The 16,141-nt window shown below is 36.4% G+C and overlaps 1 protein-coding gene across 1 annotated transcript in view; it reads left to right on the top strand.

Moving 5' to 3' along the window:
- POC1B (POC1 centriolar protein B) overlaps positions 1–3,544 on the top strand; it is a 92,492-nt gene extending 88,948 nt beyond the window's left edge. Inside the window, exon 12 of the mRNA XM_051963640.1 lies at positions 1,825–3,544. Coding sequence (XP_051819600.1) covers positions 1,825–1,926 — 102 coding nt within the window. The 3' untranslated portion in view covers positions 1,927–3,544. The remainder of the gene's footprint in view (positions 1–1,824) is intronic.
- The last annotated feature ends 12,597 nt before the right edge of the window (positions 3,545–16,141 follow it).

The raw sequence follows: 16,141 nt of genomic DNA, 5'->3' as shown, positions 1-16,141 counted from the left end.
AGGGGAAGTGTCCTGCTCTCTGGAATCCCAGCCTTTCCATCTCCTGAGGGTTTTCTTTGTGGAAACCTGTGTGGGTTCTGTGGGCCTGGCGGAGCCCAGGAGGCTGGAGAATTGCTGGTTGTCCGCCAGCATAGGTTTGCTCTGTGTCACAACATCCGATTCCCATGCTCATCATCTGTGGCCAGACTTCCATAAGCCACGGGGCATTTCCCCCTCCCAGAGGCCATTTCCTGGCAAAAGCCTCTCAGTCGGCTTGAGGTTTGATGCTCACTTCCCTCCTGTCCCCCAACTTCCTCTTGTTATCAAGTGGCTTTTCCCTTCTCGTCTTCCCCAGTGCCGCTCCTTGGGGTGAGGGATGATTCCTCCTCTTTCCCACTTTGTCACCGTCTGGACCACAACCTCTAAGTCAACTTGACCTCTTCCTAATTTTTTGAAACTAAGTCTCAAGTTGTGGGAATGGAGGACTTGGTTGATGAGAAAGAGTCAGAGTAGGGAGGGTTGCAAGAGCTGAATCCTCACCCAGCTTATTTTTTCAGCAAGTCCATGCTTCACTGGACCATCCTCCTCCTGAATAAATACATTCTGATTCACTTTGTTTCAGATGACTCATGGCTTCCTGGCTAACTCAGACCTGGGCGGTTTTTAACTATTTTTGAATTGGGAATCAATTAAAATTCAATTATTTACATTTTTTAATGGGAAGTTGTGTATAGCAAGCTGCCTTGATCTTAAAACTCTTGAGAGTCTCAGAAGGAACTTTTAAATGCCAGTGATTTAGAAATGTGGATTATAAAATGGAAAATTCATATTGGTGTGAATTAAATCCTGAATCTTAAGTTGCCTGCTTGTTGGAACCTTCTAGTTCCTCAAATCCACCATTTTGAAAGGAGATTCCTGCCTACACATTTGCTTTATGTTATTTTTAAGCTGCCTATCCACATGCACTTTAAGATGGGAAGCATGAGATGATTTAAGCTGTGTCTTGCCATTGGATTGGAGATGGACAAGCATGGGGACTAATCAAGGTTTTAGACTCCTCAAAGGCAATCTCCTCAAACATCTGTCAGATTGTCAGTAGAATGGGTTTAAAATAAAAATTGAAAGTCAGGAGAATCTAATTTCCTCATCCTTTCCACTCTTCCTAGTTCAGGAACTTGTAGTCCTTGGATCCCAGAGGGATTCTATGCATAAATTTTATGGGGTCTGTGAACTTGTATAGTGAGGGGAAAATTTCATCATTATTTTCATTTACCTAGCCAAAATTTAGCATTTCCTTCATTTATTTAAAAACATGATTCTTAGAAGGGGCCCATAAGTTTCCAAAGGTCTATGGCACTAAAAAGATGAAGGAACACTTGGAAGAGGATCCCTTATTCCTTAAAAGCTTCATATTTTTCCTCCTCTCCCAGACATCCACTATAATGAATTGTTCAGACCAGCAGGACATATGACAATTTTAACTTTACATGATTAGCACCTGGAGTTCTTATATTACTGTCTTAGGAACTTGTTTTAAAAATGTTTTGGTAACTATTTCAGTAGAATATATTCCCTTTGTAATTAGTGCTTTATATTTTATTTTATGCTTTTAAAAATATTATTCTGCTGGACACTTAATCCCAATTGCCTCAGCAAAAAATAAATAAATATTATTCTGAGAGGTCATCTATAAGCATCTAGAATGATCGTCCAACAGGATCGATGATCCCATAAAGGTTAAGAACCCATCTCCCAAATTCTGGTGTTCTGTGCCCTCGTGGCAAATGTAATGAGTCTTATCACTGTAATCATGACTTGTCCATTTCATTGTCTTCTTTTTTGTAGACTGTATCTATTCTGGAACAACGATTAACATTGACAGAAGATAAATTGAAAGACTGCCTAGAAAATCAACAGAAGATTTTTAACAGAGAACAGAGAAGTTGAAGAGAAAGTTTGAATAGACTGAATGCCAAAGAATGCCTGTTTATAGAATCTTAGAAAGGTAATAGGTGACACTTCTTGTACTTCAACAACAAGCAGACCATTACAGCATTTAAGTCTGAGCACCAGAGCAAAATCAAATAAAAAAACCCAAAAACACACATACAAGGACTAAAGTAAACATTTACAGGGATGGCAGTCAAGACCAATTGAAAATAATGACATTTGGAATTTTTTGTTTCTACTTAGTTATAGAGTTGTAGCTTCTCTGTGGTGTGTGTAAGTGGATTTGAATTTCCCCCTGTAGTAATCAAAATGACAGTTCTCATTTAGTGGCTAGATCCTTTCAAGTTAAGAGCCCACTCTCTGAATGTAAATTAGTCACATCACATCGGATGTAACTCCGTTAAGCATTGAATGGGGTTCTTTAGAGAGCAGAGCTCACTAAAGGATTTATATTGGCCTCCACAAATACTTTAACAAATCCAAGGAGTAGGTTACTTACCTGACCACTCTCCATTCCATTGAGACTTTTACTAAAAAATAAAGCTTCCTTTCTTAATAATGCCTTGAAAAAAAAATAGTCTAAAAAGAATAAGACACCAAGAATTTCCCCATCAAGTTAACATACTAGATGTATATGTGACTTTTGACTAACAAAATGATGGGCAATGGGGTTTTAGGGTTTTGTTTTTTTTTTCATTTGTTTTCCACTGTCTTACTGGCAGTCAGCTCCCTCCCTCCAAGGGGGAATAGCTGTCATTAAGGACAGTGAATAGCTATGGAAACATGGAAGCACTTAATTTCTTTCCTTTGAATGATGAATATACTGCACCAATGCCTGGAAGCAAGGGTTCTTAAAGATTATGTTAATGTGATTTCAGGCTGCTCAAGAGCCAAAAAGAAGCAAGAAGGATAAAACACATTGTAGAATTACTGGTTGAGAAGGGTGATTTCTGGTTACTGAATAGTAAAGCCCTTTTAAAAAAAAAAAAAACTTAACCTGTCTCATCATCTAACAATTTTGCCACAAATAGTGGTTGAAAAACACAATAAAAATGAACTGAGCCTTACTAAAGAATCTTGATTTCAGGTTGAGTTTTGTTTTGTTTTATCTTTTTTTAAAAAAAAAAAACAAGGTTGAAGATCAAAGTAAAGAAAACTAAGCAAATTATTGAAGCACATGAGATTTTTACAGTCATACGTTAGTTTGTGTATTTGGTCACAGTTATCCTATGACTGTCGTTAACCATATGTAATCTATAAGTTCTATTACTGGTATCAAGATCAAAGGGAGCATTAAAGAAAAAAATCAATTCTTATTTACAGTGTCTGCAGGTAACTAGTGAAAGGGGGCTAGATTCTTTTTTTAAATGAAACCCTTCGTTGTGTGTATAAATGTATACATTTAATATTCTTACACCTTAATTTTACTTTATCTATGAGGTCAGAAATTACATTTTTGGTCATCTTTTCATGGGGTCATGGGGTATATCAGACATGGTTTTTAGACATTTCCAAATGCTTAATGGTGTTTTTAAAATAACTTTCCTGAGAAAACCAAATCTCTGTTTACTTCTCCATTCTGTTCTTCAAATAATAAAGACTATTTCTATAACAATTTTGTTCATGTTTTGTATATTTTTTTAAGACTAAGATCTGGAAAAACTAGACCTCCTGATTTCTGTAGCCACCGTTTTTAATATGAATTTATAGAATCATCCATTCTGATTTTTCTAAATGCTGTCAAAATAATGATATGAAGTAAAAATGTTTTGAAGAAATTTCTATATTGACATTTAAAATTTTTCTTGTAAGATGAAAATCTTGATGAAATTCTCCTAAGTCTTGATGAATTTCAAGAAAGTCCTAAGGTCACATGGTGTGATAGAAAGGGCACTCACTGACATTGGAGCTAAAGGTCTTCGGTTCATATTTGAACTCACTTATTACCTCTATATTCTTGAAAGGTCACTTCCCTTTATGGAGTTTCCTAATCTGTAACAGGAAGGTGTTGAACTAGATGTTTGTTGAGGTCCTCTCTAGATGTTAGATCCTTCTTTCTCACCTAAAAAAAAACCTGAATACATTTCCTTTTTCTTTTTTTAAATTCAATTTTATTTTTTCAATTTTGAATTCTCTCCCTTTCCCTCCTCACCCATTAAGAAAGCAAGAAAAACAAAACCCATTTCAAATATGTATAATCATGCAAAACAAATTCCCACATTGGCCATGTAAGAAAGAAAAAAAAAGAAAGTGTGTGTCGTGTGTGTGTGTGTGTGTGTGTGTGTGTGTGTGTGTGTGTGTGTGTGAGAGAGAGAGAGAGAGAGAGAGAGAGAGAGGAGAAGGGAGAAAAAAGAACATAGGTTTCATTCTGCAATTTTTACCCCTCAGTTCTATCTAGAAGTAGTCTATTTAACCATGAATTAACTTTGAATTATGGTTGGTCATTATATTGATCAGCGTTTTTAAGTATTTCATAGTTGTTCATCTTTATTGCCTTTATTGTATAAATTGTTCTTTTGGTTCTGCTTACTTCTCTTTGTATCAGTTCATACAAGTCTTCCCAGATTGCTCTGAAACCATTCTCTTCATCATTTCTTACAGCACAATAAAATCCCATCACATTCTTCTACCACAATTTGTTCTGCCATTCCCCAGGTGATGGGCATCCTCTCAGTTTCCCATACTTTGCTACCACAAAAAGAGCTGCTATGAGTGTTGTTCCTCTTTTCTTTGATGTTTTTGTGAGTGTAGACTAGTATGTATCATTTTCAGATACCTAAGGATAGAGCCAATGATGCCCATGTAGATGAGTCACTGTTGATTTCTCCCTCAGGTAGAGAATTCCCCAGTTGTTTTCAAAAGATAAAGAAAAGGGGGAAATAAGCATTCTTTCACCTAATCTTGAGCTGCCAGCACTGCCATATTTAGGTCTCTCACAGGAATGGGGTCAGCATACATCACCGACCTTTTAAATGGGAAACAGATCCATGAAAATAGAAATGAACTCAGTTTGTCCAAGGATGAGGGCTAGGGGACCCAAGCCAGTGATGTTAGCTCCCTTGACACTATTTAACTTTCCTGTTTGCTGCAATCATAATGGTTTCCCAATTGTTCAAGGTGAGGAATGTCTAATCCCTCTTTCCCAGAGATAGCCAGCATGGTACAGTGGAAAGCCCCCCAGCTCTGGTCTCTTAAGGTCTGGCATTCAAATTCTCCCTCTTGACACTTCCCAGCTGACCTTGGACAAATCACTCCAAATACTTCTGAATAAATAAAATTAGGGGATTAGACTAGACAGTTTATGATGTTTCTTTCGGCTGAGGATTAAGGATCTCTTATGGATATTACCCCACTCTTTAAGTATTTTTTCTCTAGAAAGTAATAAAAAAAAATTACAGGACTCTTTCAAGGGGCTGACATTGGAATGAATATACTTTAATCCACGCTATCTAGTTCTTTAAACTGACCTTCAGATGTCATAGTTTTGAATCCCTTCACCATCCAGATTGCCTTCCTCCCCATAGGCTGCGCCTCCCCAAAGTTCTTTTTAAAAGCTGGCACCCAGAACAGAACACAATACTCCAGGTGTGGTCTGGCCAGCACAGAGTACAGTGGAGCTATTGTATTCCTTGTTCTAAACTTTAATGCAACCTAAGATTGCATTAGCTCACTTTTTTTTTTCTTCCTGACAACCACATCATAATGTTGAATCATTCTGGGCTTGGAATCAACTAAAAGCCTTGGGTATTTTTCATGGAAATTTTTATCTAGTCACATCTCCCCAACATCATCCTCCCGCCCCTCCCCTGGTGCTAGTATTTTTAACCCAAGTTTAAAACTTATACATTTACCCCTTTCTAAATGCTGCCCACTTCCTAGATTGAACCCATTATTATAGTTTGTGAAGAGATTCTTTATCTTGATTCTGTCATCCACTATATTAATTATTTCTCCCAGATTTGTGTCATTTATAAACTTGATGAACATCTTTCACAACTAGATCTTTATTTTAATTTAGCTTTAATTTATAGAATAAAAACAAGCATTTCCATAATAAATAATAATAAGATGATTGTATATGAAACTGCTAATCTACTATGCACAATTTACTATTCCTTTGAAATTTACAAAATTATCATGTAAATTTTTTTTTCTCAACAACTAACTCTTAATGATCACTGTACACCTTTCCAAGTCCCGCCAAATTATAAAAAGGCTAACTTTAAAACATAAATGTCACACTAGTGGCACATTTTTTCCTCTTTTTTAAAAAAATCTGGATCATTCCCCATCTCTGGTCTAACAACTGCTTTCCCCTTTTCCATTATTCCTGAAAGATGACCTGTAGCAAGCAATTAAGTAAGTTCTTGGAGGCCTCTTTGGGGTAATTCAACCAGGCAGGAGACATAAACTCATTGAAAGCAATTACTTCCTTTCTCCATAAAAGACCTCCTGACTTCAGATAATATGCAAGTGACCTCCGCTTTTTGAAAACTAACCTCAAGAAGTACAAATTCTACCAAAAAAAAAAAGGACTTTCAATTTTGACTTAGCATTAGACCATCTGCTCTTTAGAAACCAACCCATCAAAATGGAGGAGGTTGGGTATGAGTATTGATTTTTTTTTTTAAAAACATGGCAACTGCTAAAATGGTCTGTCTCCCAAATACAAAAATGAATCTGGGAGCTTCTCGGTGTGGACATTTCTTCCAATAATCAGATCACAAGCCATTCATTCCTGGGCATCCTATGAGACTCTTGTACTACCATAAAAACATTACACAGGGTCATCCAATGTTCTGGAGGCTTTTCTCTTTCTCTCTTGATATTATAAGGATATCAATGGAAGTCTTGGGCTATCTTTCAGTTAAGCCTTATTCTTCCCACAAAATGATCCCATCTTCCTTTTTTCTTCATTGTTTTGTGTCATGTTTTTCACTTTTTTTTTTTTCATATGGACAGCATTTAGCATGATGCCTAGAACATTGTAAGTGTTTAATAAGTGCTTATTGACTATATTTACCTGTTTAGGCCTAGAATATTGTAGGTGTTTAATAAGTGCTTATTGACTATATTTACCTGTTTATAATGTGTTGCTCAAACAAAACTTTGCCCTTTGGGTGAGTCTCATGTTCAGTTTTTTGGAAATTGTTTTGTTTCTAGTCTCAACTATAGATTACTGGTAATAAAAATATGGGTCTTCGTTTTAGAGAGAAACTTAGAATCAGCAAAAAAAAAAAAAAAAATTAAAGCCCACAATTTCCTGAAAGCAATTTAACTTGTTTTCTTTCTCCTGCTCTACTGTGGGCTCAGCCCATTGCAGTAATTTCCAAAGACAGGAGAGACAGACAAATAGATAGATACATGAGTGAGAAAAAGACAGTCATAGACAGATTTTTAAGAAAAAGATGGCTAAAGACAGACATAGACAGACAGATAGATACATAGATGAGTGATTAAGAAAAAGATGGAAGAATAGAGATGATAGAAAAAGAGATGGATGAGTAGATAGATGATAAATAGAATACATGTATATACATAAATATTGATGGACAAACTATGGGTTACACATTCAACTATATATCATAATATGAACAACACTTTCTTCTTTTGCTTACGGCTTTTCCTGTGTATGTAGTTAAGCCAGACTCTTTTGATTGATCATAGTTTTAATTTAAGAAGATCTGCAATGTTCCAGAATGTTGATGCAACCTGTGTAATATGATCATTAAACACAATATCTAGAAGATCTCACCCTCTATACAGAAACTTCTTTGACTTAAACTATGCTGGGACTCCCTATTTTATGCCTTGCCTATTTTCAATAATCACAGTATCAACAAACAAGGCTATTCTCTATTATTATATATTTAGAAAAGACCAATATAAGGACAGCCTTCAGGGTAACATTTTGCTCTACCCAATCAAATGTTGTTTTTTTAATAGCAATAAATGATACCCATTGCAGGATATTGCATTGTCCATCTTTTGGTCAATTGTGTTAGTAATGTTTTGCCTTAGCTTACTGTGGAATATCATAAGAAATTGCATAGCTATTATGAAATGTCACTTTATGAAAAATATTGACAATGTGTATATAGATTGTACACATAAAAATTTGTGTGTGTGTGTGTGTGCGTGCACAGCAAATTAGCACAGTGGATAGACTGCTAGGTGTGGAGTTAGGAAGACGAGTTCAAATCCAACCTCAGATATTCCCTAGCTATGTAATTTTGGGCAAGTCATTTAACAGTGCCTCAGTTTCCTCATCTGTAAAATGAACTGAAGAAAGAAATAACAAAGCACTCCAATATTTTATACATACACACACACGCACACACACATATACAGGAAAATTAAGCATTTGGATTCATTAATATTCTCTAATCACTTTTTAAAATTTTAACTGAATTAAATACAAAATAAAAAAGAACAATAAAAAAAGAAAGATAAAAAAGGAAACACTTTCAAAAAATAAAATAATAAGGACTAAGGTTTTTTTCTCCATTTCTTTGTTATCTTGCCCTCCTTCAGACACTTTGAGAATCAATCCCTGAGCAACCTCAATATTGTGATACCTCCAACCTAGATCTCCTCTATGTTTACCTCTGCCCTGACCCAGCTTTATCTTTGTTTATTATTTTCTTCTTCCACTTTCTTCTCCTCTTCCTCTCAAGAGGCACACCTGCAACTGTGATGTAATAAAATCCGAACATGGTGGCTCTATTGCCCTGGAAGGTAAAAATTTGGCATCTTCCATCTCCTTTTACTCTTTCCAGTTTCATTCTTAGGATCTTAAGAATGATTTTGCCTAGTTGAGTCTCTCACCAAACTTTTATTTATTTTTTTAAACTGATTGATCCTTCCTTCCTTCTTGCTGAATGTCTTAAGGAACTTTATAGTCCCTCTTGGCAAGTGACACTGACTTGAGTAAACTAGTTTTTGCCCTTTTCTGTAACATCTTTCTGCTTGACAAATAAATCAAGGACTTGCTGATGATAGACTATTTTTAGGCTCTTGTTTTGGCAAGTGATCTGCACCAATTAAATTTCTATATGAAGTTATTATAATTGGCATTAATGACCTTTTCTCCAAACATTTCCCATTTTCGGTATTATTTAATAATTATTTTTTTAAATTACAGACCACTTTTTCTTCATTTTTGTGCTTTCTTCTAGCTTTATATTTTGATCTTTTCTCTACCAAGTTGATCATCTAATTTGTGAATAATTTCCAGGAAAAATAAGAAATAAATAAATATATATTAAGCATTGTGATGAGCATTATTCAAATATTATTTTATTTGATTTTCACAACAACAATGGGGAATAGGTAATGTTATTATCCCTTCTTTTACAGATAAAGAAATAGAGGCAAACAGAAGTTAAATAACTTGTTCGGGATCACATTTGTAGATTGTTTATCAGCTTTGTGCTTTCCTTTTAGTTGCATTGGTTTTGTTTGTACAAAAGTTTTTAATATAATTAAAATTATTTATTTTGTCCTATTGTTTTCCAGTTTTCCCAAGAGTTTTTGTCAAATAATGAGCTCTTGTCTGAAAAACTGGAATCTTTGGGTTTATCAAACACTAGGTCATTGACTACTGTGTCTTGTGTATATAATCTATTCCACTGATGTACCTCTCCGTTTCTTAACCAGTACCAGATAGTTTTGATGGTTATTGCTTTGTAATACAGTTTCAGATGTGGTACCTTCCTTTGTATTTTTGCTTTATTAATTCCCTCTATACTCTTGACCTTTTTGTTCTTCCAGATGAATTTTTTTTCTAGCTCTATCCAACTTTTCTCTCTATCAAAGAACGTATTCATGATTTATAGGTATGAGATCACTGTATTGTTTTGACCTTTTTAGTTCTTTAATCCTCAGAGATTTTTGCCAACGTTTTTCACCAGATTTAACCATTTTAACCTGCACATTGAAGACAGTATGTAGAAGTCATTTTTTTTTTCTGAATGAATAAATGACCATGAAGATCATGGAAGTTTTTGCAGTAAGATCTATTGGAGAAGGTAAAGAAATATATAAAGCTTGACACAGTCCTTCAAACTAAGCCAATAAATACTTGGATGTATTACTCTCATCTATATACTCCTATACTTTAGTCAGTCTGCATTAATTATTTTTGGATTTTTAAATACACGTGGCATTTGCCCATGTATATGCCTTTGTAGTACTGTCTGCCCTTTGTATCATAGACTATCCATCCTCCTTTGCCTCATTACCCCTAGAGAACCTGCCCATCTCTTCAAACCTCACTCAGATACCACTTCCTCCATGAAGTTTTCCCTAGCCTCTTCATCAATAAAGATCTTTCTTTCCTCTCAGACCTCATGGAGCCCTTTGGGCAGCTAGATGGCACAGTGGATAGAGCACTGAGCTAGGAATCAAAAAGACTCATCTTCCTGAGTTCAAATCTGGCCTCAGATATCCAACTGGTAATACATGAAAGTATTGAAATATTTACCATTCTATATGAAATATCGAGATGTGAGGAATGCAAAGAAGCATAGAAAGATGTACATTAACTGATGCAGAGAGGTCAGTAAGTAGAGCCAAGAAAATAAACTATACAATGACTATAACAGAAAAAAGTCAAAAATTAATATTGCAAAATAATGAAGGACAAGTACAGCTCTAAATAAATATATTGAGACACTTCTTCCCTGCCCCTTTGCAGGAAGTGAGAGATCCATAAGCATGATAAAATACACACATTTTTAGATTTTTTCAGGGTATTGATTATTTATGCTTATATTTCCTCTTCTTTTTCTTATTTTGCCTTTTAAAAAATATTATTTGTTATATGTTACAGCTCTCAGGGAGGGAGGAAGAGCAGGGATACTAGGGGAAGTTATGATGGTGTAAGAAAACAAAAGACATTAATTGAAATTTATTTTTAAAAATGTTTACAGGGCCCCAGGTTAAGAATCAATGGATTAGATAATAGCTGAAGATCCTACCATTTTCTGCTTTTCTGATATCCCTCTGAGATTCTCTTGGTGAATCTAGTCCAAGAAAGTAACCATTGGCTCAGGACCCAAGCTGGGTTCAAATTTCAGTTCTGATACTTATAAACTGTGTGACCTCAGATCAAGCATTTCAAGACTCTGTTCTTGTGTTCTCATAGAGAACTCAAAGAGAGATGCAGACAGACAAAGATACAGAGAGGATAAAGAAACAGAGGAAGAAAGTGAGGGGGAGAGAGAGAAGGAGACAGAAAGAGAGGGAGGCAGAGACAGAAACAGACAGAGAAACAGAGGGAAAGAGAGAGATAGAGACAGAAAGAGTCAGAGAGACAAAGACAGACAAAAAGAGAGAGGAATTGAAAGTCAGAGAGAAAGAGATAGAGATTAGAGGTGGGGAGAGAGAAGGAAGGCAGGAGGATGGGGAAAGAGAGGAAGAGGGAGAGAGTAAAGGAGAAGAAAAAGGAGGAGGAGGAGAAGGAAGAGAAGGAGAAGGAGAAGGAGAAGAAGAAAGAGGAGAAGGAGAGAGAGAGAGAGAGAGGGAGGGAGGGAGACACAGAAGCCAAGTGATACAATGAATAGAGCACTGGCCTTAGAGTCAGGAGTCACATCTGCCCTCAGACACTTACTAAACTGTGTGACCCTGGACAAATCACTTAAACTGTTTGCCTCAGTTCTTCATTTGTAAAATAACTGGAAAAGGCAAGGATAAGAAAGAAAAGGCAGGACACGACTGAAAGGATTCAACAAGGTGGTTCAAAGCACAGAATCCTGGAACTCCACTCCAGTCAGGAAGATCTGACTTCAAATGCAGCCTCAGACACTTGACAGTTTTGTAACTCTGGACAAGTCATTTAATTAAAGTCTCAGTTTCCTTATCTGTAAAATGGGGGTTATAATAGCACTTACCTCCTAAGACTGTTGTGGTCAAATGAGATAATGTTTGTAAAGTGCTTTGCAAATCTTAAAGAGCTATATAAATGCTAATTGTTGTTATTGTTATCACTACATCATCATCATTATTACTACTTAGATCTAGAAAAGACCTTAGAAATCATCTCATCCCTGGGTAAAGATGGCACAGTGGATAGAACATCAGCCCTGGAATTAGAAGGAATTGAGTTCAGATGTGGCCAGAAAGAAAGAAAGAAATAGAAAGAAAAAGAATGAAAAGAAAGGAAGAAAAGAAAAAAGAGAGAAAGGAAGGAATGAAGGAAAAAGAAAGAGAAAAGAAAAAAGAAATCATCTCATCCAATCCCTTATCCTATTGGCCTAGAACCCAAATTCTCCTTGATTATGGGCCATTTTAGAAAGCAGGCAGTGCGTGTTTTGGTGGTGATGGTGATTGTTAGTGTCTCTGAAATCTAAGGTAATCTTGATTCATCACAAGGAAACTTAACGTTTCCTTTTTGCAGTATAGTATAAAATTTAATTTCCCAATTCTCTTAAGTGTGCACCTCAAAAAAGGAGTTGTAACATCAGGGAAGATCAATGGTTACTTCTGAGGATTAGTCATCCATCATTGGGTAAAACCCTAAGGCTTCCCAGATATTGATCAACCTTTCCCAAGTAGAGGTTACTGTCATGTAATTACAAGTAACTCATGAACAGATTTAATAAGCAAGAAGGTCTATGGATGCATTCAAACGTAGAGCTATCCCAAATCAACCAATATATTCTCTGCATCAAATTTTCTCTGGATGATCTGTGTCCCCTTGTTTTCAGCAAATCAAAAGGTTCTCAATTTCATGCACTAGAGAATTTTAGAATGGACATTGGCTTAAGAACATGGTATAGTTGTTAAATTATCTTCTGAAAGCTGTATGTGCCTAAACTGGGTAGTATGATTTTGCAAACAGAAAAAAATAAAATTACTTTTTTATGACTTTCCAAGAGGCAGAGGTTAATTGGAGGAGAAAAAAAATCCAAAGTGTTTCTCATTCTTCAGCATCACCAAATTGCCAACTACCTCAATTTCTGTGAATCCGGTCTCAAAAAAAAAGAAAAAGAAAATGGAGTCTATTTATTTCAGGAGAAGGTAGAACAGGATCTGGTTAGAATCTGACCAACTGGATCACTAGGGACTTCTCAGACACCAGCCAGGAAGTAAAAATCTCCAAATTAAATCGAAATTTACTATGACCAGCCCATTTTTGTGAGAGTTTGAAAAAAAGTGAAAGCCAGGCTAGATGTGTTAAATGATGTGTTTTTACTTTCTCTTCAATATAAACCTTTTTAATCTAACCATGTGTTGCTAGTAGATATGGCAGGTAGACATTATTGCAATTAGTTTGACACATCCTTTCAATTTATCATCACAGCCTTAATCCTTACAGCAGCTTTCCATATGGGAGGAGATGAAGTCCTGCCGATGGAAATTTACACAGTAGCATCTTGGACACCTTGCAAAATCAAAAACTATTTTGTGATCAAAAAATTCTCCCTTTTCTATTTATTCTTTACACCTGGGATTCTTAACTTTTCATGTGTGTCATAGACACTATTGACTGCCTGGTGAAGCATTATGGACCCCTCCTCATAATCAGAGCAAAAGATAGAGCTCTGGAGTCAGAAGATCTTGAATTCAAATGGGACCTAAGGCACTTAATACTAGCTATGTGACTCTGGACAAGTCACCTAATCTCAATAGCCTCCCCAAATAGTAGTAGTAGAAGTAGTAGTAGTAATAGAAGTAATAGTCATCGTAGTAGTGATAGTAATAGAAGTAGTAGTAGTAGTAGTAGTAGAAGTAGTAGTAGTAGTAGCAGTAATAGAAGTAATAGTCGTAGTAGTAGTAATAGTAATGGAAGTAGTAGTAGTAGTAATAGTAATAGTAGTAGTAGTACTAGTAGTAGAAGTAGTAGTAGTAATAGAAGTAGTAGTAGTAATAGTAATAGAAGTAGTAGTAGTATTAGTAATAGAAATAGTAGTAGAAGTAATAGTCGTAGTAGTAGTAATAGTAATGGAAGTAGTAGTAGTAGTAATAGTAATAGTAGTAGTAGTACTAGTAGTAGAAGTAATAGTAGTAATAGAAGTAGTAGTAGTATTAGTAATACAAGTAGTAGTAGAAGTAGTAGTAATAGTAATAGAAGTAATAGTAGTACTAGTAGTAGAAGTAATAGTAGTAATAGAAGTAGTAGTAATAGTAATAGAAGTAGTAGTAGTAATAGTAATAGAAGTAGTAGTAGTATTAGTAATAGAAATAGTAGTAGTAGTAATAGAAGTAGCAGTAGTAGTAGTAGAAGTAGTAGTAATAGAAGTAGTAGTAATAGTAATAGAAGTAGTAGTAGTACTAGTAGTAGAAGTAATAGTAGTAGTAGTACTAGTAGTAGAAGTAATAGTAGTAATAGAAGTAGTAGTAATAGTAATAGAAGTAGTAGTAGTATTAGTAATAGAAATAGTAGTAGTAGTAATAGAAGTAGTAGTAGAAGTAGTAGTAATAGTAATAGAAGTAGTAGTAGTACTAGTAGTAGAAGTAGTAGTAGTACTAGTAGTAATAGTAGTAATGTTTGTACCTTTATTTATAAAATGCTAAATTTCAGTTAGAGATAGTGAAAACAAGGATGTATTTTTTTCCTGTCCAAGTTCAAGAGACCCCAAGTTAGATTCTGCTGCACTTGTTAAACTTAATAATCAGCAATCAACCAGCATTTATTAAGTTCTTACTATATGTCAATGGGCTAAGCTATTATAAGGAGCTAACAAAATAGATGAGAAGTGAGACAGGTATTTAATTCTTTTTCCTTAAACAAAGTCAAGTCTCCTTTTCTTCTCCTGCCCTTCGAAGTACTTGGAAAGGATTCTCGCTAGGGAGTCCCACCCCAGATACCTGTGCAATCTGCTTGAGTCTCAGTTTTCCAACATTGTAAAATGGAAACTGATGGTGATGGATGACTTCTACAGCTGGACGACCTTCAACTCTCTATCAGTGAACTTTATAGATCTCCATTTTTTCCCAACATGGCCTAGATAAATCGGGGGGGGGGGGGGGGGGGCGGGGGAAAGACCAAATTGGTTAGGCTAGAGACTACAGGGATTTGTGATCTGAGGTGGCCCAATGAAGTGACCCTACTAGCAAGGCAGGTGGGGGGTGGGTGGGAAGGGCTTCAGGCTACTCAGGCAGTTTTGGGGTCCTTTTGTGTTTCTCAATTCTAATGAAATTCTACCTCCACCTCAGGTTGTTTCCTTCCCTTAATCCCCGGAGGAAATCCCTCCGCTTTTCAGAGAGATAAAAAAAAAAAAAGTCAGAACAAAGAGAAAGTAGCAGGAACTGCTGGGGCCCTACGCTATAGAATTTCACTGAAGCTTTTCCAAGCCCTGATGATGGAACCCAAGGGCTTAGAGTGTTTATTCCTACACCTGTATTGAATATCAAGGTCTGCGAGAAGATTAATGATTTAGAAGCTGTCTGTTCTAGCAGGGGGGCTATTGTTTATTAGCGTTCTGACTGCAATTGGGTCGGAGAGAAAATGATGTGAAAGTTCAGACCTGTTAAAACCTCTGTTTGCTCCAGCTCAGGCAGGTAAGAAGTAGAATCATTTAAGTGGAAGAATGCCCCCACCCCCAGCCCCTACCCACCCACTGCCTCCTGTTACTTGTAACACACACAAGCCTATTCTTCTTTTGCTCCCTTTCTATTCTCATTCTCTCTCTCTCTCTCTCTCTCTCTCTCTCTCTCTCTCTCTCTCTCTCTCTCTCTCTCTCTCTCTCTCTCTCTCTCTCTCTCTCTCTCTCTCTCTCTCTCTCTCTCTCTCTCTCTCCTTCTCTCTCTCTCTCTCTCTCTCTCTCTCTCTCTCTCTCTCTCTCTCTCTCTCTCTCTCTCTCTCTCTCTCTCTCTCTTTCTCTCTTTCATTCTAGGTTCCCCTCTCTCCAATTTTTTTTATCCTTCCTTCTCTTTTCCTAACATATATATATATATATATATATCTTCTCCCTCCTTCCCTCCTCCCCTCCCTCCTTCTCTCCCTTCTTCCATCCCTCTCTCTCCTTTCCTCCCTTTTTACCTCTCTCCTTCCTTCCCCCCTCTTTCTTCTCTCCCTCCCTCCTTTCCCCTCCCTTCCTCTGTCCATCTCTCTCTCTCTCTCTCTCTCTCTCTCTCTCTCTCTCTCTCTCTCTCTCTCTTCTCTCTCTCTTTCTCTCTCTCTCTCTCTCTCTCTCTCTCTCTCTCTCTCTCTCTCTCTCTCTCTCTCTCTCTCCTTGCTCCCTCCCCCCTGTCACCTCCTCTCCCT

This window comes from Antechinus flavipes, chromosome 5 (assembly GCF_016432865.1).
Source record: "Antechinus flavipes isolate AdamAnt ecotype Samford, QLD, Australia chromosome 5, AdamAnt_v2, whole genome shotgun sequence".
NCBI classification, from domain to species: domain Eukaryota; kingdom Metazoa; phylum Chordata; class Mammalia; order Dasyuromorphia; family Dasyuridae; genus Antechinus; species Antechinus flavipes.
Note: the sequence above shows the minus strand (reverse complement) of the source record. Positions and strands in the feature narration are given on the sequence as shown.